Genomic DNA, 26,628 nt, shown 5'->3' with positions numbered 1-26,628 from the left:
GAGTGTGTATCTCAGTGTATGAGTGTGTATCTCAGTGTATGAGTGTGTATATTAGTGTATGAGTGTGTATATTAGTGTAAGAGTGTGTATATTAGTGTATGAGTGTGTATATTAGTGTATGAGTGTGTATCTGAGTGTATGAGTGTGTATATTAGTGTATGAGTGTGTATCTGAGTGTAAGAGTGTGTATATTAGTGTATGAGTGTATATCTGAGTGTAAGAGTGTGTATATTAGTGTATGAGTGTGTATATTAGTGTATGAGTGTGTATATTAGGGTATGAGTGTGTATATTAGTGTATGAGTGTGTATCTGAGTGTAAGAGTGTGTATATTAGTGTATGAGTGTGTATCTGAGTGTAAGAGTGTGTATATTAGTGTATGAGTGTGTATATTAGTGTATGAGTGTATATCTGAGTGTATGAGTGTGTATATTAGTGTATGAGTGTATATCTGAGTGTATGAGTGTGTATATTAGTGTATGAGTGTATGAGTGTGTATCTGAGTGTAAGAGTGTGTATCTGAGTGTATGAGTGTGTATATTAGTGTATGAGTGTGTATATTAGTGTATGAGTGTGTATCTCATTGTATGAGTGTGTATCTCAGTGTATGAGTGTGTATCTCAGTGTATGAGTGTATACATTAGTGTATGAGTGTATAATATACACACTCATACACTAATGTATACACTCATACACTAATATACACACTCATACACTAATATACACACTCATACACTAATATACACACTCATACACTAATATACACACTCATACACTGAGATACACACTCATACACTAATATACACACTCATACACTAAGTGTATGAGTGTGAATCTCAGTGTATGAGTGTGAATCTCAGTGTATGAGTGTGTATATTAGTGTATGAGTGTGTATCTCAGTGTATGTAAGTGTACTCTTACACTATATCCCATTATATGAGTGTGTTTCCTCTCTCATCACGGTTTATCTTGCCTTGATCACGCTGTGCGCTGCTATAAAATGATTTTAAATCCACAAACTCCAAAGGAAAAAGCCACGCACTGAATTATTCTCCTCACTTTCCCAAAAAAGAAGCCATTACACACATGACACAAGTCATTACGGATCACTTTAGCAATCAGAGAAGCCCTTTCATAAGAGCAGGAGTGTATTACCGCCACTGCCTTGTGCACTCAGACGCACAGTTCACACTAATGACGTTTTATAGACGCAGCGTCAGCTGGATGTGTCCGGTTTGAGACGGTTCCTTTTGCTCTAGACGCCTTATTTCTCCTCTCTGTGGGCTCAGTGACGTGTCGCTGGTTCTCTCATTCGTTCTTTCATTTATCCATTTATGTTAACGAGGAAACAGCAATTAACACACAAATGGCTTGAAAGATAAAATATATTTAAAGGTTTATAGACGAGAAATGTGATTGGACTTTATCACTCATAAAAAAGCCAGAAACTGTCCATTGGTGCTTTAAGTGTAACATCACTTGTTACGTGAACTAAATCAGTCAACATCAACCGGAATAGAATGGCTAGCCCCGCCCCTTTTCTTAATGTAAAATCAATTGTATTAAAAAGACATGCTGTTAAACTTCTCTTACACATTTATTCTTATTCTAAAGATTTGTATATTTTGTACAAATTTGTTTCCACAAGAAACATTCTCAAGTAATTCTCTATAAAACTGAGTTGGGGGCGGAGGTACCCAAGATTAGGTGAAATCAAAGGCCATATCAGTTGTAATGTCATCGAACATGATGTTATGGGGTTTAGACCCACCCCTTTTCTTAGCTCAAAGTCCAGTTCACTCGGCTGCTTTTTAAAGGGTTTGTAACTCACCTCATGTGCGCTCTGCTGCCATGGGTTTGAGGGTTGTGTTTAAATTTGTTCCCGGAGAACTTTCTCTAACACCCATGTAGAAGCCACATCTGTGATGCTACTAAATGATACCATAATCCAAGCAATCACTGTATAGTAACTGTATAGTTACAGATGGATTAAGGGTAAAGATGTAGATCCAGATTAGGTTTTAGAAAGAAATGCAAAGCTAGTAACATTTAGTGACACTTTAAGGGATAAATTTAGATTTTATTTCGACCCTTTAAAGCTAAACTAGCTCCAAGTTCCATGAAAATGAATGGACTTGAGATTCTGTCTCATTCCGAGGACATTGTCAATCGAACCAGTGACTTATAAAGGTTGTGTTTATCAAAGTTTTCAGTCAGCGAAGACGTGTTTGGTGTTTAATGTTAGATTCGATGTAAGTAATGTAGATGTTTGTGTTTAAGGTGTAAATCCTCTGGAGTCTGGTTCCTAAGGGACCATCTAAGGGAGATTTTCCTTGCCATAGTCTCCTCAGGCTCACTCATTAGGGATGACTTTGTCTAACATCTAGGACTTTTGCACTGTTTTTTTTGTTTCCTATGTTCTGTAAAGCTGCTTTGATACAATGTTCATTGTTCAAAGTGCTATACAAATCAAATTGAATTGAATTCTTCACACTATGTAAACAAAATAATCTAAATTACACTTGGGAAAATTCCGGATATCCAAAATGGCCGCCTCTGTAAATAACGCTCCGTTGTTGAGCTACACTGTGAAGTTTAGTTTGTGTTTATAAACGACAACATTCACATCGGCCTGAACCGACAGACGTCACTGAAGACACGGTTTTAGATGTTAGAGGGTTTCGAGTTTAGAAATTTACACAAAAGCTAACGTTAGCAGCGTGCTAGCACTGGAAGTAATAGATTTCAGAAAAATGGAAAATTGTGCATGTTTAAAGCGCTAGCCATTTTTTCACTGGCCTGTTCCTCATTTCCAGATGGCAACAGAAAAAATTCACACACAAAATAAACTAGGGCTCAGTTTAGCAGGTCGAATTCTGTGTAAAAGATGATCATAGGGTGATCATAAAGGATGAGCTAGTTTCTCTTTCTGATGTAGTCAGGTGTCTGTAAACCTTCACACAGTACACTATGAAGGGTGAGACATGTTTTTGCCAAGGTTGTTGACTATAAAATGTGAGAAGCAAACAGGCGTCGCTTGTTATTTTCCTCTCGGAGAGTAAAGGAAAGTCGATCCGATGTAAAAATCAGTTCTCATCAAAGTCAGAAGATGGCCGACTAAAAGCCTGTTAAAAGCTCAACAAATACAAATTCACTGTCTTTAACGACCGTCTCCGTGTCCATCTTCTCCAAAGCGGACTTCCTTCCACACACACACACACACACTTTGCTGTCTAATGCACTGTGCTATATGATGCATGAAAGCGGAATTGAGCAAGGTGCTGTCTCAAACACCCTTATGGAGTGCTGACGTACAGCCATGATGCTGCTGGGTGTTAGTTCATGCTTCTTACTGCTGGTTTCATCGAACACACAAACAGCCTCGTCACTGACAAGAAGAGACGGTCGCCTCTGCATCAGGTCCTTCTGCACTCTTAAGAAGCTTTAATGGCTCGTGTCAGTAATCAGAAGAGTTTGAGAAGTGCCTTATTCCTGAGGCTGGGAATTCATCCCTAACTAGTGTTCACTAATCAAACCAGACCCTTTCTACTGCTTTACTTCAGATCTTTGGTCATATTGTGGGCTATCACAAACAGAAAATTCCTATTTTTCACCAATCTTTCTTTAAAAATGCATTGATGACATTTTTATACACAGATGGACAGATGGATATTGTTATTTATCCTGATGCACTGAATGGCAATGTCAAGGAATGTTTAGTTCATTCGTTTTTAATATTTTAATTAAATGTATAAAAATAAAGGTAAAACTCTGTAAAGCTCCCAAAAGGAAAATTAGAATGTGTTATAAAATAAAATCTTGTGGACTGTAACGTAAACTGAGAGATTAAAGTAAAGCTGCTATTCTCGGAAAAAGAGAGCAATAAACTCCGCGGAATAAAATTCAGCTGTCCTGAAAGTGATAGAAACAGTAAAGAGTGAATGAAGCTCTGGGACACTGGGGATTTATTTCAGCGCTTAACTAGCTAGCTCCAATGTTGATTTTTAAGTAATTTAGCTTCTGTTGGTTTAAAACACTGCCAATTGATCCTGGAGCACGCGAGATAACAGCCTCTGAAAACTGAGACGTTTGATTTGGTGTTATCTATAAACATATAACTAATTATTATGTGTAATGTTCATATTTTATGTCCACCTGATAAGACACAAAGAATCTCTGAGCTACCAATGATTTTTTTAATAACAAAGGTTTCTTTATCAACAGGCACAGTGATAAAATGTTCTCAGGCAGTTCAGTCCGCTCCTCAGAACTCGGTCTTCGTCTTATTTTTCACGGCTCTGTAGATGTGAACGTCCCTCTGGGAATCGTAGTAAACCTCCTGCACCGAGAACCGATTTTCCAGCATGCTCAGGAAGCGCTCGTCTCGCTCGTAACGGATCCGGCACGCCAGCAGGACCTCCGTCTTCTCCGAGCTCAGGTGTTCCAAGGTGAGCAGCAGCGCGGAGAACGTCTCCTCCAGGTACACGATGTCCGCTCCCAGGACGAGGTCGTAGCCACCGGAGCGATAGCGTGCTAATCCTTCTCCCCACGTGAGCTCGGAAACTCGCACGGCCCCCTGCAGGGGTGGAGGAACGTTCTCCCTCACGTTAGACTCCAAGAACTCCAGGGCTGGGCTCCGGTCCGTGATCGTTACATCAGCTCCTGTGGGAAGTCACGGAATCATCTGGAACTTTATTAAATGCAAACTTGATCATGTGACATCATTCATCTTATTTTTTGCCATTAAAATATTGCTTTCGTTTACACCATGAAATAGCTAAACTAGTCAGTTAATTATTTTTCTTAGCTAACATTGACAGCAATGGGGCAGTGGTAGTGGCTCTTGATCAGGTTTAAATGTTTGAGGCTCTGGGTTGTTGATCAGAAAGTTGGGGTTCAAGCCCCAGCAATGCCAAGCTGCCACCATTGGGCCCCTGAGCAAGGCCCTTAACCCTCTGTACTCAATGGGCACTGCATCACAGCTGACCCTGTGACCCCCAAAGCTGGAAAAGAATTCCACTGTGCTGTAATGTTTATGTGATAAAAAAAAGGCTTCTTCTTGTTGTAAAATCATCTCTTTAGCTATTGTAATGTGTAACAGAAGCCATTATTGATTATATATCCTTGGCTCTGCCCTTGTTAACCTGTAGAAGTCTCCCATATGACACTTGTATTTTTTCATGCACTCCTAATTCTATGAAAAATGATGAGAATCTACACTATATTGCCGAGTTTGGTGTGGAGGAACTTCACAGAGATATATAGAACACCTTTGGGATGAATTAGAGTGGAGACTGTGAGCCAGACCTTCTCGTCCAACATCAGTGCCTGACCTCACAGATGCGCTTCTAGAGGAACAGTCAAAAATTCCCATAAACACACTCCTAAACCTTGTGGAAAGCCTTCCCAGAAGAGCTGAAGCTGTTATAGCTGTAAAGGGCGGGACAACTCCATATTACATTCATGTGCAGGTAAAGGCAGACGTCCCAAAACTTTTGGTCTGGCTCACAGTCTCCGCTCTAATTCATCCCAAAGGTGTTCTATGGGGTTGAGGTCAGGACTCTGTGCAGGTCAGTCAAGTTCCTCCACACCAAACTCACTCATCCATGTCTTTATGGACCTTGCTTTGGTCACTGGTGTGCAGTCATGTTGGAACAGGAAGCATGAAATTGTCCAAAATGTCTTGGTATGAAGCTGAAGCATTAAGAGTTCCTTTAACTGAAACTAAGGGGCCGAGTCCAACCCCTAAAAAAACAACACCACCTCAATTCAATGATTTGGAGGGGTGTCCCAATACTTTTGGTAATATAGTGTATATTGCTATATGTCTATATTAGATAGACAGTAAATTGCTGGCACCGAGCAGCGCAGCGACGATTCCCACCAGTCCAGTACCAGCACCGAGCTCGATGGCGGTTCTGTTCTTCAGGTCCACGTGTCCGAGCTCCAGGTACATGCACATGACCACCGCCTGAGAGAGGATGGACACGGCAGGTATTACAGACCCCGTCATAAACGCTGGTGTTTATTTCTAGTTTTATCGAGATGTAATATCGACTCCAAACGTATCGTGGATGTGCATCGATTCATCTTAAAGTTCTGTACTCACCGCGTCCCACACGACGGCGGCCACGCCCCCTCCTCTCCAGTCCTGAGCCAATCGGATGCGTTGCTCAGCGAACCGGAACTCAGCAGAAGACGAGTGGAGCTTGACCAGAGAGGGCACGATGTTTTCATCATACGGCACGAGCGCCATGCTGACCACCACACAATTAATATTTATTACAGATAGAAAAAGGAGGATTAATGATTGAGCTGAATTATCGCTCGAGACACCCTTAACCTCACGCGCAATGCTCTCATCACACACAGGTTCACTGACAGGTTCACTGATTAATACAACCTCTGTTATAAAACACGACTTATATTTATGTTTCTATCCAGTACCTACAGGTTAAACCGCACCGTTGAATTAAATTAGCCAATCCAATCCATGCGCGCGAGGTAGGGTCAAAATACGGATACGGAAATCGCTAGGTAGGGTCGTGTCCTAAATCACACACACACACACACTAGTCCCTACATAGTGCGCTATTTAAGCGTCTCAAAGCATAATCCGAAACTGGACATACAGAATCTTAAAATGCACTGCAGTGAGTAGTGTCCAAACCTGTAGTACAGAAAATGTGTCCACACACTTTAAATTCTTTCTTCAAATGTAGGACAGTCGTAAAAAGCATTTCACTACATGTCGTACTGTGTATGATTTCGTATGTGACAAATAAAATTTGAATTTATACTTTGAAAACCAAGTGCACTATACAGTCAACAGTGTTGGATTTGAAACACAGCCTTCTGCTAATGTTAAGCGAAAGCGCGACCTCTAGCGGCTGGAGGGAAAACTTATCTACCGCTTTATTTATTTATTTACTTAACGAATTTACATGGTTACAAATAATTCACCAAAATTATGGCACAGTTTGGAAATTGTAACACACACACACACACACACATATATATATATATATATATATATGTTTCTTAATGAATTATAAGTTGTAACTTATCGCGTAATGCTATTCAGTTTGAATTAAACACAATTTCGCCCTCTAGTGGTCGAACTGCATATCGCATGAATAATTACAATTTTATGAAACATACTTGTACCTCTACACAGAGTCCAGACAGACTGTGGCTTTAAAATCGTGCATCATTCTCAGTAATCTTTCACATCACATCAGATATTATATGAGGATCAATTTCAATCAATAAGCAATTTATATATTGCCTTATTTCATTCGAATCAATATTATATTGCATGTAATATTCAACACTGTGCAGCAACATTTTATATTGTTTTATTATTAAGAATATTATTTTATTATTAAACATCTCTGTAGGATTATCAACATCAAACTGCTCCCAGGTATAAAGTGTGCAAGATTCCTGCCTCATGCCCAGCGTTCCCAGGAACAGCTCCCGGTCCCAGTCGAACCCTGACTCACTTAAAATGCTTCCTGAAGAATTTTCCTGTGCTTCAGTGTCGCAGGGTCTGCAGATCTGATATAAAATGGAAGTCTGTTTCAGAGTGCCAGAGTTATTACAGCTAAAGAAGTCTCTGTGGTCCGGGTTGGGAATCACTGATTTATTTTGAAAGATATTCCTACAAGCTGAACAAAGTATTACAAAAATGGTGTAATGACAGAAAGAGTCAGCTCTGATACTAAAGGACTGCTGAAGCACTGAGGATTTACAGCCCCCCCCCCTTTTTTTTTTACAGATCCTGGTGTACAGGCTGCTGTCTGAAAACATTTCATTGCAGTGACACAAAGAACTCCTGACTGACGTGAAAACACGTGTTGTGAAATCTTAATTCTTCAATTATCTTGATATTTTAATTATTATTATTCTTTGTTTGTTTAATAAGATTTCCTAAGTATTAAAAAATAGATTGTGTCTTGTTTTTATGTTTATTGGTGTTTTATTGATTCCAATCTCTTTGTACACTGTACGACCAAAAGTATGTACCCCCAACCTGCACCCCAGACCTCCTCATCCACCCACAGGGTCTGATCTTGTAGCCTTACAGGGAAAACCTGCCCAGACGAGTGGAGCTTCATATAACAGCAAGGGGAATCTATATATATATTTCTATACTGAACAGCCATAACACTTTGACCAGTGCCAGGTGAAGTGAATAAGACTGAGTATCTCCTCATCGTGGCACCTGTTAGTGGGTGGGATATATTAGGCAGCAAGTGAAGAGAGTTTGACCAAAAGGGCCAAATTGTGATGGCTAGACCACTGGATCAGAGCATCTCCAAAACTGCAGCTCTTGTGGGGGTGTTCCTGGTCTGCAGTGGTCAGTATCTATCAAAAGTATTCTTTAAACCCATGTTTAAACCCCACCTTGCAACTTAAAGGATCTGCTGCTAACATCTTGGTGCCAGATACCACAGCACACCTTCAGGGATCTAGTGGAGTCCATGCCTTGAAGGGTCAGGACTGTTTTGGGCAGCAAAAGCAGGAACCAACACAATATTAGGCAGGTGCCTAGCAATGCACAATATTAGGCTTCCGCACCCTGAAGGCCAAGACAGAGAGACTGAGGAGGAGCTTCTTCCTGCAGGCTATACAGACTCTCTACCAGAACTCTGCATAGGACTCAACTGATTGGACTTGTTATGTTTCCTTCACGCATGTGTTGGAACACCAAACCAACCACACCGTACATTTGCACAGGACTGAAGTACACAATACATAAAACATATATGTTCCACATTTCTGGTTCTGTTTACATATAAAGAGGACTATTGTGCACATCGTTTCATTTCACTCCCTGACCACTCTGTACTGCTGCTGTCTACACACTTCACACACTTTATAAAGTTTGTTATTTATTACAGTTGTTTACATTTTTATACATATTCTATATACATATTATACCTTACCTAATTCTATTTGTATCTATTTTTTCAAAAGGGTCAAAACAGTGGTATAAGCATTTCACTGCCTATCATACTGTGTACGATTATGTGTGTGACATATAAAATTTGAATATGAATTTGAGGTGGTCATAATGTTTTGGCTGATCTGTGTATATGACAATAATAAAGTGGTTACAGATAAAGATAATAATGAAAAGATCAGGAAATGGCAGATACTAACACTGCTGTTTTATAGAGAAACATCATTTAGGAAACGGACATGTATTTACTACAGCGTTCTGCTCATGACGTCACAGCAGCGGTCAGGAGGTTACACGTTTTTACTCGAAACCCGGTGGATTCTAATGACAAATAAATTAACTTAGTTCAGTAAATCAAAGCAAAAAGAAGAAGAAAATAAGATAAATAGTTTTTTAAAATAGAAAGATCTACAGGTATCTCCTCTGAAGGTGTCCGCACAGCGCCCAGTGGGTGTTGTTAAACATGTCATTTTAGTGTATATATATATTAATGATCTTATTTATTATAATAAGATCCTTCGAATAATTTAATAAAAAAAAAAAAAAAAGACTTCTACATTTGTTTCAGTTCATCAAGAAATTTCGGCCAGCTACTAGTTCTTATTGTTCGAAGCCGGTGCCCTGATTACCATGGCAACCGCCTGGCAACACATGGCAACAGCTCCATATATGGACGTGAGTAATAAAAGTCATGTGAGCATCAGACCACTGTAACGTAATACGAGTAAATCTGTGAAAAGGTCTTCAGTGGACAGAGAGGTTCCACCGGACACTTCTACATTAAACTGGTTTCTTCCTGCGGCTTTTGTTAGACTAAAGTGTTGCTTCATTAATAAAAGTGTGTGTGTGTGTGTGTGTGTGTGTGTGACATCACCAAAGGACCTTCAGGTAAATAACCCAAATTCCTTTACACTCACTTTAACTCACTCACTTTAATGCTCTTCATTAACTCTCTAATGGTGTTGTCTCACTTTTTGTCAGAATTTGTTTTTTGCATAAAATCTGCTCGTCTCGTCTGAACTCCAGTCTCTCCCTGTATCAGCCTTTATTTCTCGATTTTTTTTAATTAGCACTTTTAAGTTGTTTAGCAGCAAGTGTTGGATTTTAACTTATAAACGATGCACACGGTGGTTTATTTACAGTAAATAAAATGTAGTCCGTTTATGATTATGGAATCTAATGTTTATATCGATCGCTCAGACAGGCTTATTAGAGGAAATACACATTAATGTTTATATTGTAAACTAAATCATCACGCCATTTTAATCCGATCTGTAAATAGAACAATTTTAATACCTACTCTTACAGCCTTTTCATGAAGAGACATGAATCAGAAATGAGACCGGAAATGAGTTAGCGATTTTTTGCACCAGCTGTATCATTGCGTCATTTCCGCACCGGTGACGTCATCACGAACTTGCTCTGCGAATAACACAGCCTCAAGATATTTTTCATCTTTGGATTTACGAATTAGTTCCTAACAAGTAGCTAAACGGGACTACAGAGGTTATAGGAGACATTAGAAGCAAACCATGACTCTTCTTCTTCTTCTTCTTCTTCTTCTTCTGGTGTTTAGTGGCAGACAGTCTTAAAAGGTCCATTTCTGCCTCCTACTGATCTACAGTGTGGAGCACAACATGGAAGGGAAGTAAGGAAACGACACGAGCATGTCCGATTTATCACAAATCCCAGTTCACCCTGTTTCCCTGTTCTGTACAGACTATTATTTAACAAACAGTGTCCAATGCGCATTCTTGAAATGATAATATCCTCATTCCTGATTCCAAATTCCTTTCTTTCTGGACCAACATTGTTTTGAATGTGGTATCAGCATCTTCCTTTTGTCCCGGTGTCCCACTCCTCCTGATGTCCCACTCTCTCTGCTACTTTTTTCTTATTTCTTTTGCTAGAATCCCATTCACTTCCTTTTTTGCTTAAGGTACAAGTATGTCTATTTGTGTGTGATTTAGAGCCTGCATGGCCTGCCTCCGCATTTCCTTTAAACACCTACGTGTGCTGGAAGTCATAAAAAGTTAACTGTACGTCCATACTGAAGACCGAGATATGTACAAATCACTGACCTTGATTAAAGGCTGCACTTCTTTTAACCACTGAAGTGCTACAGATATTGCTGTTAGCGCAGATAAAAAAAAAAAAAAGACAGAATATGATCTGAAATTCTTTTTTTGTATTTTGACTCTAAATTGTGGGATAAATACTGTCTGTATGTATCTGCACTGCTCTGTAATATGTACACCTTCCTCTTTTCCTCCTGCCTGGCAGCTCCATGTCCAACATTCTCCTACCAATATACTCACTCTCCCTCCTCTGGACATGTCCAAACCATCTTAATCTGTCCTCCCTAACTTTGTCCCCCAAACGTCCAACATGAGCCGTCCCTCTGATGTACTCGTTCCTAATCCTGTCCAACCGTCTCACTCCTAAAGAGAACCTCAACATCTTCAGCTCTGCTACCTCCAGCTCTGACTCCTGTCTCTTCCTCAGTGTCACTGCCTCTAAACCATACAGCATGGCCGGTCTCACCCCTGTCCTGTACACCTTCACTGATATTTTTCTATCACAAAATATTCTGGATACACAAAACATCTAAAAATTATTTAATGATGTTCATTTTCTGCAGTAATACAAAATCCAGTAGAAAACTCCTATTGCCTTTTTGTCGGGGAAACGTTACAAATAGTGACACGTCCTAAGGAAACATGATAATATGTTCAGCTACCTATATAATCACAGTGGTCATGTGGTGTACCAAAATCAACAGCAAAAAAAATCGTCCATCCTACACCAAAAAATATTTTTGGATCAAAAAATATCAGAATAGTCAGAATATTTGCAAACAAGGCCAATGAAATGTTTGCGAAAATGGGGTTTGCTGAAAGACAGGGAAATAGAGAAACACTAGTTACTGTAAACGTATAAATGTAGAAATACCATAACAACTACCCAGCAACAGCCCGTTAACTCACTGGAATTCATTAAAAATAGATATGAATGCTTACGTAATAAAAAAAAAAGGTCATATGATGCTGTATATGATCCTTATGCGGGTTACGTAGATAAATAACAACTCTGTCACTTACTGAGGAATACTAACAGATTGAACTCAAAAGCTACTGGTTGCTGTTTTTGTCTTCGTAATTTTTCTCAATTTTATTTCCCCCAAATTTCAGCTATCATGTTCTGCACCCAGATAATCAGCCACTTGGGAACATTCATCTTTATACTGAGTAAGATGCATTAAAATGATATCACTGCCAGTGTAAGAAAAGCATTTAAGAAGCTGATGAGTAACGAAGGGTCTCTTTGGGTGCTTAGTGTTTGTTCCAGTGTCTCCAAAACCTAATGGCCATAAAGTGGTGAATGTAAACGACCCCGTCCTGCTCACCTGCAACCAACCCTGTGCAGGAGACGTTAAATGGATGCTTTCAGATCGTCCTGGTCTACTTGTGAGAGAATGTAAGAGTGGCGTTTGTGTTGAAGGCCACGCTTTTGAGAACCGAACAAGGCCTGTTCAAGGAGAGCCGTCTCTTCACCTGAACCCTGTCATGTACAACGACAAGGGCTGGTACATCTGCTACTGTGACCACTCACAGATATGCCAGTTCTATCTGGATGTAGTGTGTAAGTCTGTCATTTTCCCTTCCTATGTAGATTAGATCTAAGTATATTAATTATGAAATGTACTATATGAGCTAATTTAAAGGTAAATAATGTAAATATGTAACCTACACCCTGTCATTTCTCCTCCTTTTCATTCCGACTACCCGTGAAGGTTGAGTCTTTGTTTTTATGAAGCTGAAACTGCTTTGCTCCTTAGAAATGATTCTTGGAGTCTAACAGCAGATGCCTATTAAGCAGTGTTGGTTCTCTCTTTTGTCATTAGTCTCAGGTGTGAACAGCGTTTGTGTCGGAGAGAATGTGACTCTCCGTTGCTACGCTTCCACGGACAAGACGATCCGTGACAACGACATCAGTGTTCAGTGGGAAAAAGATGACCAAACTGTTGTGACCCTTCAGCAGGGGAAGATGATCTATGGTCCAGTGTTCGAAGGTCGTGCCTTGATTACAGCGAGCCAGTATAAAAACGGAGATCTGTCCCTGACCATTCTCAAAGTCCAGCAGTCTGACAGAGGGACATATCGCTGTAAACACCGACATGAGGAACCTGGTCAGCCAGAGGCCGTGACTCTCAGCGTCCGTGGTGAGTGTTTCATTCACCAGAAAGTGATCACTTCCTGCTTTTCCCCCTCAGTGACATTCTGCCATTAACCAAAAAGATTTATTCAGATTCGTTTAGAGATTTCTTTTTTGTTCATTCACTCAAATAATAATAATAAAGTTTTCAGGTTTTGTAAAATGATTGATTACATTTTTTACTCTTTAAACACTTTTAGTTATATAGGTCATAAAGTTGAATAAAGTTTATTACTTGTCATATGGCAATTTTAAGATTATTTAATTTTAAATTTGTATTTATTTTTTTTCCAGAGTGTTCAGAGACTGCAGCAGTAAAGCAGTGCACTTTTCCATGGTGGGGAATTCTTCTTTCTGTGATTGCAACTATTTGTGTTGTTTGTTGTGCTCCACTTTCCTACAAACGTATAATTCGGAGAAACCAAAAGAGGTGTGTTGAAGAAAAGGCTGATGATAAAGAAAAGATGAAGAAAATACTGATGATGAAGCCAATATCCAATATAATGTATGCTTCAAATGGTGACTGTGTATTCAAGCTCACATAGCATATATAAAAAATGATATTTCTGCGAGTTTTGCGAAGAAATCGCGAAGAAAAGAAGCCGAGCTACCAGATGAGTAACCGAGGCTCTCACTGCTCCAGGCATATTTGAACACGTTGGTCACGTGAGGCAATCGAGGTAGATAAACGTAACCAGAAGAGCTGTCCAGAAAATGCAGAATAACCTTTAGTAGAGTAACCTTTAATAATCTGGATACAGTTCCCTTTAGTAACTCTATCCAGGTCTCAATCGTTACTCTTGCCGCATCCGTTTCATCTGTACAAGGCCTCCTGAGCGAAGGTTAAGCGATGTGGAACACGCAACAGCCACAAACAAAAGGCCCCTCAGTCTCCTCAATCTTGAACATACAGAGAAATTATAACAGGCCGCTTGAGTGGACTGAGTGACGGAGCTGAAGGTCAGGACGGGGTCACTTTTTTTTAAGGCTAGCGTTCTTGAAGTCATCGCTATGATAACTGTTGAGGCTGTAGAAATAAGGAATGAAACCCTAAAGGTACTGTGAGAATGGAAACCAGCTCCATTGGATACCACAGGGACCAAAAAACAAAACAAACAAAAAACATATTTAGATATAGGAATAGCTACATTTAGATCATGTATTCACATTCCACTAGTTCTCTTACAGTAGCTTTTTAAGATAAGATAGACCTTTATTCGTCCCACAGTGGGGAACTTTCCAAATATGTTGAGATATGAAAATATATACAAAATAAATGGTTGAGAAAATTTAAAACTTTGTTTAGCCAATCAAATTTGTTTCTTCATGCAATAATGATTGTCTGGTTATGCTAATAAATATATATTTCTCACAGCAAACAATAAGGACTGTTGTTGGGTCCATTTATATTTTTCTGTTTATTACATCACCACATTGTCTTTTTTTTTAACGATTTTAGGTCTATTTACAAACGACAAACACGAAATTATTGCTGTATCAGTTCATTTTTAAACAAAAGCAACAGATAAGCAAGATCACAACACACAGTTTGACCTTTCTGTATAAGGAAATATATTTGAGATACTGGATTTTTGATTTTCATGAGTTGTGAGCCGGTGGTAATCTAAATTCAAAGAAAAAAAATATTTCAGTTCATCAAGTGCAACAAATCTAAAATATATGAAAGTTTCAATGTTTGAATTAAAGAGCAATAAATATACATTTATAGACACAATAATAAAGTGGTTAGATGATGATTATGATGATAAAGAAAATATTTAATAGCTGATATCAACACTGCTGTTTTATACAGAAACATTACTTAGGAAATGAACATTTATTTACTACAGCCTTTTACTGCTGATGTCCACAGCAGCGGTCAGGAGGTTACACGTTTTCTTGTACCGAAAACTGGTTTGTTCCCGACCTTTTCTTTTTTTTTGCCACATACTTGTTCCAACTTCTCCACTGCATCGTTGTGCAGGTGGAATTAGATTTTAATGACAAATAAATGAACCTTAATAATTCAGTCTAACTGGCACTATTGATTTCAGAGGAAGGCTTCAAATCCGACAACAGTTTTAGCTGGAAAAGAAGAAAAGAAATGAAAAAAGAGAAGAAAATAAGACTAATAATAATATGAGTGTATCACACCCTTGCCTAAGATGTCAGTCATTCTGACATTATCTTTAGGAGTTGAGGAAGGGCAGAGAAAAACATGCTGACAATGAATTTATCAGGTAAAGTTTAATGAAATAAAACTGTTGATCAGTGGAAAAAGTTTTTATGTTTCAGGTACTTACCCCCTTTCACAAGACGTACAAAGCCCAAGAAGCAGAGTCTGTTGGTGAAAATGAGACATGAAGTGAGTGTTTCGTTGTCCAAAAGTGTTCACCAATATTTTAATTTCATGGTGGATGGTATCTTGTCTATTCATGATACTTTAATAAATTTAGGTTCATATTCAAATTCATATTCATGATCAGTTTCACTGCATCTCTAGGGACAGGCCCTTATGCGCTGTCAAACAAAATAACAGTCTTGCTAAGTGGGAAGTTTAAAGTGGCATCAATTCAATTCAATTCAATTCAATTTTAGCGCTTTTAACAAAGAGCATTGTCTCAAAGCAGCTTTACATGAGAAACGACATAAGAAAACAACAAACATATAAACAGACAGACAGTCCTAGATGTTATCCCAAGTGAGCAAGCCTGAGGTGGCTGAGGCGACTGTGGCAGGGAAAAACTCCCTTAGATGGTAAGAAACCTTGAGAGGAACCAGACTCAAAAGGGAACCCATCCTCATTTGGGTGACAGCAGAGAGTGTGATTATAAATTATTCTAAACACCGGAGAGTGTGATATGAACAATGTCCTTTGTGCATTTATGTGTAGTCAGTTGTGTGATGCCGATACAGCATGTGTAGAATGTTCTGTAAATTGATAAGGAGGTTGTTGTCGTCCACATAAGGATGACAGCGCTGCTTTGAATACCCCGATCTTCCCAAAGCAGAACCCGGCTGGAGCTGGTCCGTCTCTGGATGCCACTGGAGCCGGCACAGTCTCTGTATGCCTCGGGATGATGGGTAGAAGAAGGGAAACAACTGAAAATTAATTAGCGTAGCTGCTGTTCATAATATTCGCAGCACTAGATGATAATGTGTATTTAATCAGATGTACTGGAGCACACGGTTATGGGATGTGTTAGATGTATGCCAGGTTGTTAAGATAAGTCTTTAGTCTACATTTAAACTGGGAGACTGTGTCTGAGCCCCGAACACTGTCAGGAAGACTGTTCCAAAGTTTAGGAGCTAAATACGAAAACGCTCTACCCCCTTTTGTAGACTTTGATATTTTGTGACCTACCAGAAGTCCAGAGTTTTGTGATCTTAAAGAGCGTGGTGGATTGTAGCGTGTTAGGAGACTGGAGAGATAGGTGGGAGCTAAACCAATTAGAGCCTTGCATGTGAGTAGAGCTAATTTATAGTCAATTCTAATCTTCACAGGAAGCCAGTGCAGGGATGATAATATTGGGGTTATATGATCATATTTTCTTGATCTGGTAAGAACTCTGGCGGCTGCATTCTGGACTAACTGTAGCTTGTTTATTGAAGATGCAGGACAACCACCTAGTAATGCATTACAATAGTCCAGTCTGGAGGTCAGGAATGCATGAACTAGTTTTTCTGCATCAGATACAGATAAAATGTTCCTAATCTTGGCGATATTTCTAAGATGGAAGAAGGCTGTTTTTGTGATATTGGAAATATGATTTTCAAAGGATAAGTTGCTGTCTAATATTACACCCAGGTCTTTCACTGTCCAGCTAGTAGTAATATTACATCCTTCTAATGCAAGCTGAATTGCGAGAGCTTTTGTGTACAGGTTTTTGGACCAATAAGTAATATATCTGTCTTTTCAGAATTTAGTAATAGAAAATTATTGTAATGATGCACTCGAGGCAGCAGGATCAGAATCCATAATGCAGTGCACTGTACCACTGTAACTGTTCTAGATGATTCCTGTCTATGCTGTGTGCAGTGCAGTTAAAATCTCCACCAATGATTAAAACTTCATTCTGCTTACAGGAACCAGTGACAGTGCTTAAAGTGTTTAAAAACAACATTCTCTCTACTCTCAGAGTAGGAGCATACAGACAAATAAAAACAAACACCTCATTCTCAACACCTGCTCTTACTTTTAAAAGTCTTCCTTTTAAAACTTCCTCAACGTCATAAGACTGCGGGGTAAAAGACTGTGAAAACAAGAGCGACCCCACCACTGAGGTGTTGTGACTTAAAACCACAAGCCCTTTCCACTCGCTCGCCCAGTCCGAGGAGTTCCCTGTGTCACTGTGTGTCTCCTGCAGGAACATGACATCGGCTCACTTCTGCTTCACCAGCTCATCGAGTGTTGCCCTTTTACTGGGATCTCTGGCACCATTAATATTAAGGGTCACTGCAGTGATAGAACTCATTATTATATAGAAAGTAACCTCTAATCTTGTATAGTTAGCCATTTTTAATTTATGTCAGAGCTACACATTCTAAAAGCTACTTTCATTAATTTGTATTCTTTCTGAGTTTGCTCTCCGTTGCTTTAAGATGGTAAATCTTGTTTTTTTCAAAGGCTCCACTTCGCATTCATTTTCTGACGTCTTGCACAAACTGCACCGTGTCTGGAAAAAACTCCTCAGGATTCACCGCCCTTTTCCCTTTATTGTCTTTTAGAAACTTCGAGGTGTCTGCAGCTGTGCAGACCACCTCCTTCTCATCAGGTTGTAACCCTTGTGATAGGCTGGAGTCAGTACAGCAGTCATCACGCTCTTCCTCCTGCTCTGACTCACTTTTTGCTCTTACTCTTGGACCTTTTCTTCCTCTTAGTGGGGACTTTAAAAGCCGGTTCTCCTTCCATGTCAACATCAGTGCCTCCATTGTCTCTACCATCTGCATCATAAGTCTCTGGTTCCTCCTGGGTTGCCTGCACTTGGGGCTCAGGTGTTGTTTCGCCCATACCTTTTCTACCAGTCGCAGGCTCAGTCGTTCCTGCTTTGTCCCCTGTGGGTTTAGCCACAGTAGCATTAGGGGTACCTCCACTGTGCCCAGTCCTGACCGCAGGGGGGAACGGTCACAACAGGACACGCATCAGAAGAGGCTCGGCCGCAGAAGGGTCACCTGCAACGGGCTCACACACACACACACACACACACACACACACACACTGTCTATAACAGCTACATGTTTCATTCTCCATTTACTTCATTATGAGTTTGATAATTGTACTAAATTCCTGGTTTAATAAACACACTGGAGTCTAAATGACATCTCAGACTGAAGGATCTGAGACTGAACTGTTAAACACACAACTCTACACACCTCTACACAACACCGCACATTTCATCACAACTCTACACACCTCTACACAACACTGCACATCTCATCACAACTCTACACACCTCTACACACTGCACATTTCGTCACAACTCTACACACCTCTACACAACACCGCACATCTCATCACAACTCTACACACCTCTACACAACACTGCACGTCATCACAACTCTACACACCTCTACACAACACTGCACATCTCATCACAACTCTACACACCTCTACACACCGCACATTTCATCACAACTCTACACACCTCTACACAACACCGCACATTTCATCACAACTCTACACACCTCTACACAACACTGCACATCTCATCACAACTCTACACACCTCTACACACCGCACATTTCATCACAACTCTACACACCTCTACACAACACCGCACATCTCATCACAACTCTACACACCTCTACACAACACTGCACATCTCATCACAACTCTACACACCTCTACACACTGCACATTTCGTCACAACTCTACACACCTCTACACAACACTGCACATCTCATCACAACTCTACACACCTCTACACACCGCACATTTCATCACAACTCTACACACCTCTACACAACACCGCACATCTCATCACAACTCTACACACCTCTACACAACACCGCACATCTCATCACAACTCTACACACCTCTACACAACACTGCACATCTCATCACAACTCTACACACCTCTACACACTGCACATTTCGTCACAACTCTACACACCTCTACACAACACTGCACATCTCATCACAACTCTACACACCTCTACACACCGCACATCTCATCACAACTCTACACACCTCTACACAACACTGCACATCTCATCACAACTCTACACACCTCTACACAACACTGCACATCTCATCACAACTCTACACACCTCTACACAACACTGCACATTTCATCACAACTCTACACACCTCTACACAACACCGCACATTTCATCACAACTCTACACAACACTGCACATCTCATCACAACTCTACACACCTCTACACACCGCACATTTCATCACAACTCTACACACCTCTACACAACACCGCACATCTCATCACAACTCTACACACCTCTACACAACACTGCACATCTCATCACAACTCTACACACCTCTACACACAGCACATTTCATCACAACTCTACACACCGCACATTTCGTCACAACTCTACACACCTCTACACAACACCGCACATCTCATCACAACTCTACACACCTCTACACAACACCGCACATCTCATCACAACTCTACACACCTCTACACAACACTGCACATCTCATCACAACTCTACACACCTCTACACAACACCGCACATTTCATCACAACTCTACACACCTCTACACAACACCGCACATTTCATCACAACTCTACACACCTCTACACAACACTGCACATCTCATCACAACTCTACACACCTCTACACAACACCGCACATCTCATCACAACTCTACACACCTCTACACAACACCGCACATCTCATCACAACTCTACACACCTCTACACAACACTGCACATCTCATCACAACTCTACACACTTCTACACAACACCGCACATCTCATCACAACTCTACACACCTCTACACAACACCGCACATCTCATCACAACTCTACACACCTCTACACAACACTGCACATCTCATCACAACTCTACACACTTCTACACAACACCGCACATCTCATCACAACTCTACACACCTCTACACAACACCGCACATCTCATCACAACTCTACACACCTCTACACAACACCGCACATCTCATCACAACTCTACACACTTCTACACAACACCGCACATCTCATCACAACTCTACACACCTCTACACAACACTGCACATCTCATCACAACTCTACACACCTCTACACAACACCGCACATTTCATCACAACTCTACACACCTCTACACAACACCGCACATTTCATCACAACTCTACACAACACTGCACATCTCATCACAACTCTACACACCTCTACACACCGCACATTTCATCACAACTCTACACACCTCTACACAACACTGCACATCTCATCACAACTCTACACACCTCTACACAACACTGCACATCTCATCACAACTCTACACACCTCTACACACCGCACATTTCATCACAACTCTACACACCGCACATTTCGTCACAACTCTACACACCTCTACACAACACCGCACATCTCATCACAACTCTACACACCTCTACACAACACCGCACATCTCATCACAACTCTACACACCTCTACACAACACTGCACATCTCATCACAACTCTACACACCTCTACACAACACCGCACATTTCATCACAACTCTACACACCTCTACACAACACCGCACATTTCATCACAACTCTACACACCTCTACACAACACTGCACATCTCATCACAACTCTACACACCTCTACACAACACCGCACATCTCATCACAACTCTACACACCTCTACACAACACCGCACATCTCATCACAACTCTACACACTTCTACACAACACCGCACATCTCATCACAACTCTACACACCTCTACACAACACCGCACATCTCATCACAACTCTACACACCTCTACACAACACTGCACATCTCATCACAACTCTACACACCTCTACACAACACTGCACATCTCATCACAACTCTACACACCTCTACACACCGCACATCTCATCACAACTCTACACACCTCTACACAACACCGCACATCTCATCACAACTCTACACACCTCTACACAACACTGCACATCTCATCACAACTCTACACACCTCTACACAACACCGCACATCTCATCACAACTCTACACACCTCTACACAACACCGCACATCTCATCACAACTCTACACACTTCTACACAACACCGCACATCTCATCACAACTCTACACACCTCTACACAACACCGCACATCTCATCACAACTCTACACACCTCTACACAACACCGCACATCTCATCACAACTCTACACACCTCTACACAACACCGCACATCTCATCACAACTCTACACACCTCTACACAACACCACACATCTCATCACAACTCTACACAACACCGCACATCTCATCACAACTCTACACACCTCTACACAACACCACACATCTCATCACAACTCTACACAACACCGCACATCTCATCACAACTCTACACACCTCTACACAACACCACACATCTCACCACAACTCTACACACTTCTACACAACACTGCACATCTCACCACAACTCTACACACCTCTACACAACACCGCACATCTCATCACAACTCTACACACCTCTACACAACACCACACATCTCACCACAACTCTACACAACACCGCACATCTCATCACAACTCTACACACCTCTACACAACACCGCACATTTCATCACAACTCTACACACCTCTACACAACACTGCACATCTCATCACAACTCTACACACTTCTACACAACACTGCACATCTCACCACAACTCTACACACTTCTACACAACACCGCACACCTCATCACAACTGTAAACTTTTTAGCAGACTCAGATCATCTTAGCAGTGTATATGTGTTCTATGTCTTTGTTTTGTTATTGTGTGTGTGTGTGTGATTACATCAGGTTTTTACCATCTGATGTCGCCACTGAACTGTGTTTGGAGGTCTGGAAGTAAAGAGCTCCAGAAAAGGGTTTTTTTTAAATCAGTAACACAAGGAACAATATACAAGATTTATTTTTTAGTGAATGTTAAACTCTCTCTGTTTACCATGACGAATTAAACAGGACCGATCATATGTTCACGCAAGCGCAGTACAGGTCGAGGGGTACAAACGCTACCTGGTGTGTGTGTGTGTGTGTGTGTGTCTTGGTCTTGTGCCCAGTTCACACAGCGCATGCGCACACATGCGCAGCGTACATTGGGCAGGGGTGCAGACCGGGCAGTGACACCTCCATTCTGTAAAAGGTAAAAAAATGAGATATATTTTTATTTATTTATTTATTTTCCTGTGTTGTTGCACGAGAAACACTACATGATTCTCCAGCTGATTACACTAACATAAAAAATATTCCTCACGCAGTTTTATAGTCAGCTCGAATCCTAATAAAAGCCCGTGATTGTGTGTTGGAGCTGGAACTCCGTGCTGCTGGAAGCTGGGTTCAACTCAGGCTGTTAGCCGAGATGCTAATATTATATATTTAATATCTGAACCCCAAATGGAGTCTCTAACTTCCTGTTTAATAAACAATGTTTCTCTCTCTCTCTCTCTCTCTCTCTCTCTCTCTATATATATATATATATAGACAGAAGACAGATAGAGAGAGGGAATATAATGCAGTTCCATATGAATGTGTGTGTATCAGTTGTGTTTATTCCTGTGTGTTAATGGACAGTGAGTTGTGTTACTGTATGTAGTGCAGTGAGGTTTGTGACAGTGAGGACTGTTTAGCGGGATCTTAAAGTTTAATCTGTTTTATGCAAAACAGAAAGACTTGGTTTTGGAAAGTGCCAATGAGAAGAATGACTGGTCAAAAAGAGACCTCAGTGTAGAGATGGAATTAACAACAAACCAGGTCTGACGGTGTTCTTCAGGTGACTGTGTGATGCACGTCTCACAGAAAAGACAAACACGCACACATTTGAACAGATAACAGAATAATGGACACTTTGGAAGCCTTTTACATTTTAATGGCTATGATTTAAATGTCTGAGTCTACCTGTAGTGGATATGAATCAATTGAAGAGCCATCATCTCTCTCTACTGATCACAACTTACCTTCTCCACCAGAGGACCAGAGCATCAGCAAAGCAAGAAACTGAGAGGGAAAAAGAGCAATGAGTTCTCCTAACAACTAACAAGAACAAATAAACGCTCCAAAGACATCCCCTATAAGATATATGTTTTTAAAACAGAACATTAACAGATGTGATTGGATGAGTTGCTGTTTATAAAAAAAGAAGTTGGCCACAAAAGTGTGAGGGCTGTGTCTTCTAATGCCTACAGCTGATGGATGGATGGATGGATGGATGGATAGATAGATCAATCATTGCATTACACCTGAGGGGGAAATCAGCAGCAGTAGAGTATGTAGGAAATATTCCAGAGTAATAAAAAAAAAGTAAACATATGCAATAAAAATTTGTATATAAGGTAGAAATGTAAATGAAATATAACCACACACGCTAGGGTTAAATGTAAGCGTGACAGTGCAGTGGTAACAGACGTGTAGTAAACTGTACAGATGCTTATGTGTGCATTTTCAAGGCTGTTAGCTGGAAAGAGCTTCACATGCTGAGGAAAATCTTAAAGCTCAATAAAGACTAAGGGCAGAATGGGTGTTAATAACTCTAACTGATTTTGTTCTTTGCTTTGTGAGGATGTGGAGATGGAGACCTGTGTGACCTCTGGTGAGGGGACATCAAGCTTTTTGGGACGCATCATCATTGTGAATGAAGAGAATGGTGGATTCCAGACTCTTAAAGAAGAACCTAAGGATGAATATTACCTCTGTAAGGCAGCAGGGAGAATCTTTAATCCTCTTCATAAGTCTCTCACTCTAACTACATTTCATTTTTCAGTGGACACGTCCTCCATATTTCTGTTCTTCATTTATTTGATTTCTTGGGAAATATATCAATATTTAAACCGTGAAACTGCAGGTGGAGAAACATCCGACTCTGCAGAGCAGCAGAATGAGGAATTCCAGATTAAACTTATAAAAGAGGAAGAAGTTGAAGCTGAAGATGAAGACTTCCTCTGTAAGAAAGCAGGTTTTTCTGTATCCAGGCATGTAAAATAACTAATTACAGATGCTAATGACGTCTTGTGTACTACTTAACATAAATTTTAAAGTTAATGAACACAGTTTACCATGTTCTTGCACAGGTAAATAAGCATGTACATCATATGAAGAAGCATATGTCTCATACATACATCAGTTGTGTTTTATTTGTATAGAGCTTTAGTCATGTCTCTTCACTCTGTTGTGCTTTTTTCCTCTCTAGACTGTGAGATTTGCAGATCTTTCTTCATCAACAAGTGCGAGCTTCACGGTCCACCGCTCTTCATCCCCGATACTCCTGTTCTTATCGGGGTCTGGGACCGAGCCAGACAAACTCTTCCGACGTTTCTGGAAATTCGGAAGTCTGACATTCCAGACGCAGGCCTGGGAGTGTTTAATACAGGGGGCACGGTTCCAGTAGGTGTGCACTTTGGGCCGTATGAGGGAGAGCTGGTGGACCGAGAGGAAGCCATGAACAGCGGCTACTCCTGGGTGGTAATGATGTGTCTAGACTTCTGTAATTGAATTCAAATTAAAATTAAACTTTACTCAGTGAATAAACCGTAGAGATGGGTAAGTCACTTTTATCTGAAACAAACATGAACCGTGTTCAATTCATTTCAGTACCAGATAACTGGAGAGTCCATCACAGTTTGGAGAGCTTCCTGACTCTGACTCCTGATGATGATCTAGCTTTCACTAAGATTTATTAGGCTTAACTTTGATTAACTTTATTGTGCATGAGTGAAACAGGCTTGCCTGTCTTTAAACGTGTGACAAATAAAGAAGACGACATTTTGTTGGAATGAGATTCATCACCTGTGTGACGGTCAGGCATGAAGTGAATGTATTGACCTCATCGTGTTTTACAGATCTCCAGCAGGACACAGCGTGAGCAATACATTGACGCCAAGCGAGAGATACACTCGAACTGGATGAGGTGAAAAACTCTTTCTTATCAAACCTGAGTGATAATTCTCTGTTTATTACAGTATTTTACGCATCACAGTCTATCATCATGCGTTCCTCACAATTCTCATTTTCTTTCTTGCTGTCGGTCTCTCGCTCTGCTTTGTTCTCTCAGGTATGTGAATTGTGCTCGTAATGATGAAGAACAGAATTTAGTGGCTTTTCAGTACCGAGGGGGAATTTTCTACCGTTGCTCTCGACCCATTGAACCAGGACAGGAGCTGTTACTGTGGTATGAAGAGGAATACGCCAAAGATCTCAGCATCGCATTTCACTACCTCTGGAAGAAAAAGTGCTTTGCAAATGGTTACGTACAAACAACGTGATTTTATTATGTATATTTAGTTTACAAAGTGATTTCTGGATTTAAATGCTTTTTATATCTAATTAAGGTTTCTCTGTTTCAAAGCATCCAAATCAGCTTCATAACAAAATATTCATGATGTAAATCCTGATAAAACTCTTCTGTTTCCAGACATCTGTGCTGAAGTAGTCAACCTAAAAAATACTTATTACTCGAGGAACCCCACTCTAAACACTTCAGCTAACAAACCCACAGAATCTGAACCCAGTGTTTAAATTTACAGCGTACAATTTTAGGATTATTATATTAAATTTAGACTTTATACTATACACTATACTATATTATTTGCTATACTATACACTATAATATACATTATACTATACACTATACTACACACTACTCTACACTATACTACACACTATAGTATATTATAAACTATACTATACACTATACTACACACTACCCTACACTATACTACACACTATAGTATATTATATACTATACTATACACTATACTACACACTATAGTATATTATATACTATACTATACACTATACTACACACTACTCTAAACTATACTATACACTATAATATACATTATACTATACACTATACTACACACTACTCTACACTATACTACACACTATAGTATATTATATACTATACACTATACTACACACTACTATACACTATACTACACACTATAGTATATTATATACTATACACTATACTACACACTACTATACACTATACTACACACTATAGTATATTATATACTATACACTATACTACACACTACTATACACTATACTACACACTATAGTATATTATATACTATACACTATACTACACACTACTCTACACTATACTACACACTATAGTATATTATATACTATACACTATACTACACACTACTATACACTATACTACACACTATAGTATATTATATACTATACTATACACTATAATATACATTATACTATACACTATACTACACACTACTCTACACTATACTACACACTACTATACACTATACTACACACTATAGTATATTATATACTATACTATA

The 26,628-nt window shown here is 40.0% G+C and overlaps 3 protein-coding genes across 8 annotated transcripts in view; 2 read left to right on the top strand and 1 right to left on the bottom strand.

The window, feature by feature from the left end:
* Positions 1 to 1,711: 1,711 nt before the first annotated feature.
* Positions 1,712 to 10,402, bottom strand: mettl21a (methyltransferase 21A, HSPA lysine). 3 transcript variants are annotated; one of them, XM_058381632.1, is made up of 4 exons: positions 10,268 to 10,402; positions 6,109 to 6,256; positions 5,859 to 5,970; positions 1,712 to 4,661 (listed from the first exon to the last, which is right to left on the bottom strand). In XM_058381632.1, exons 2-4 carry the CDS (start codon positions 6,253 to 6,255, stop codon positions 4,264 to 4,266), a joined length of 657 nt encoding a protein of 218 aa, XP_058237615.1. In that variant the 5' UTR covers position 6,256; positions 10,268 to 10,402; the 3' UTR covers positions 1,712 to 4,263. The 3 variants fall into 3 exon arrangements, with proteins under 3 accessions (XP_058237615.1, XP_058237616.1, XP_058237614.1); XM_058381633.1 differs by lacking the exon at positions 10,268 to 10,402 and adding an exon at positions 6,451 to 9,651; XM_058381631.1 differs by lacking the exon at positions 10,268 to 10,402 and having other exon boundaries at positions 1,713 to 4,661; positions 6,109 to 9,651.
* LOC131347525 (histone-lysine N-methyltransferase PRDM9-like) overlaps positions 9,708 to 26,628 on the top strand; it is a 29,998-nt gene continuing 13,077 nt past the window's right edge. The window contains exons 1-6 of one of the 2 annotated variants that reach the window (XM_058381626.1): positions 9,708 to 9,855; positions 23,882 to 24,014; positions 24,165 to 24,263; positions 24,510 to 24,781; positions 25,159 to 25,226; positions 25,371 to 25,561. In XM_058381626.1, coding sequence (XP_058237609.1) covers positions 23,891 to 24,014; positions 24,165 to 24,263; positions 24,510 to 24,781; positions 25,159 to 25,226; positions 25,371 to 25,561 — 754 coding nt within the window. In that variant the 5' untranslated portion in view covers positions 9,708 to 9,855; positions 23,882 to 23,890. Of the gene's footprint in view, positions 9,856 to 22,345; positions 22,470 to 23,881; positions 24,015 to 24,164; positions 24,264 to 24,509; positions 24,782 to 25,158; positions 25,227 to 25,370; positions 25,562 to 26,628 lie in introns of those variants that run through there. The other variant, XM_058381625.1, reaches the window with a different exon arrangement.
* LOC131347526 (uncharacterized) lies at positions 10,477 to 14,572 on the top strand. Of its 3 annotated transcripts, XM_058381629.1 has the most exons (5): positions 10,544 to 10,615; positions 12,159 to 12,215; positions 12,304 to 12,609; positions 12,872 to 13,189; positions 13,477 to 14,572. In XM_058381629.1, the coding sequence occupies exons 2-5, from the start codon at positions 12,164 to 12,166 to the stop codon at positions 13,725 to 13,727; spliced, it is 927 nt and encodes a 308-aa protein (XP_058237612.1). In that variant the 5' UTR covers positions 10,544 to 10,615; positions 12,159 to 12,163; the 3' UTR covers positions 13,728 to 14,572. The 3 variants fall into 3 exon arrangements, with proteins under 3 accessions (XP_058237613.1, XP_058237612.1, XP_058237610.1); XM_058381630.1 differs by lacking the exon at positions 12,159 to 12,215 and having other exon boundaries at positions 10,477 to 10,615; positions 12,316 to 12,609; XM_058381627.1 differs by lacking the exon at positions 10,544 to 10,615 and having other exon boundaries at positions 10,923 to 12,215.

Source organism: Hemibagrus wyckioides, linkage group LG27 (assembly GCF_019097595.1).
Source record: "Hemibagrus wyckioides isolate EC202008001 linkage group LG27, SWU_Hwy_1.0, whole genome shotgun sequence".
Classification (NCBI taxonomy): Eukaryota; Metazoa; Chordata; class Actinopteri; order Siluriformes; family Bagridae; genus Hemibagrus; species Hemibagrus wyckioides.
Note: the sequence above shows the minus strand (reverse complement) of the source record. Positions and strands in the feature narration are given on the sequence as shown.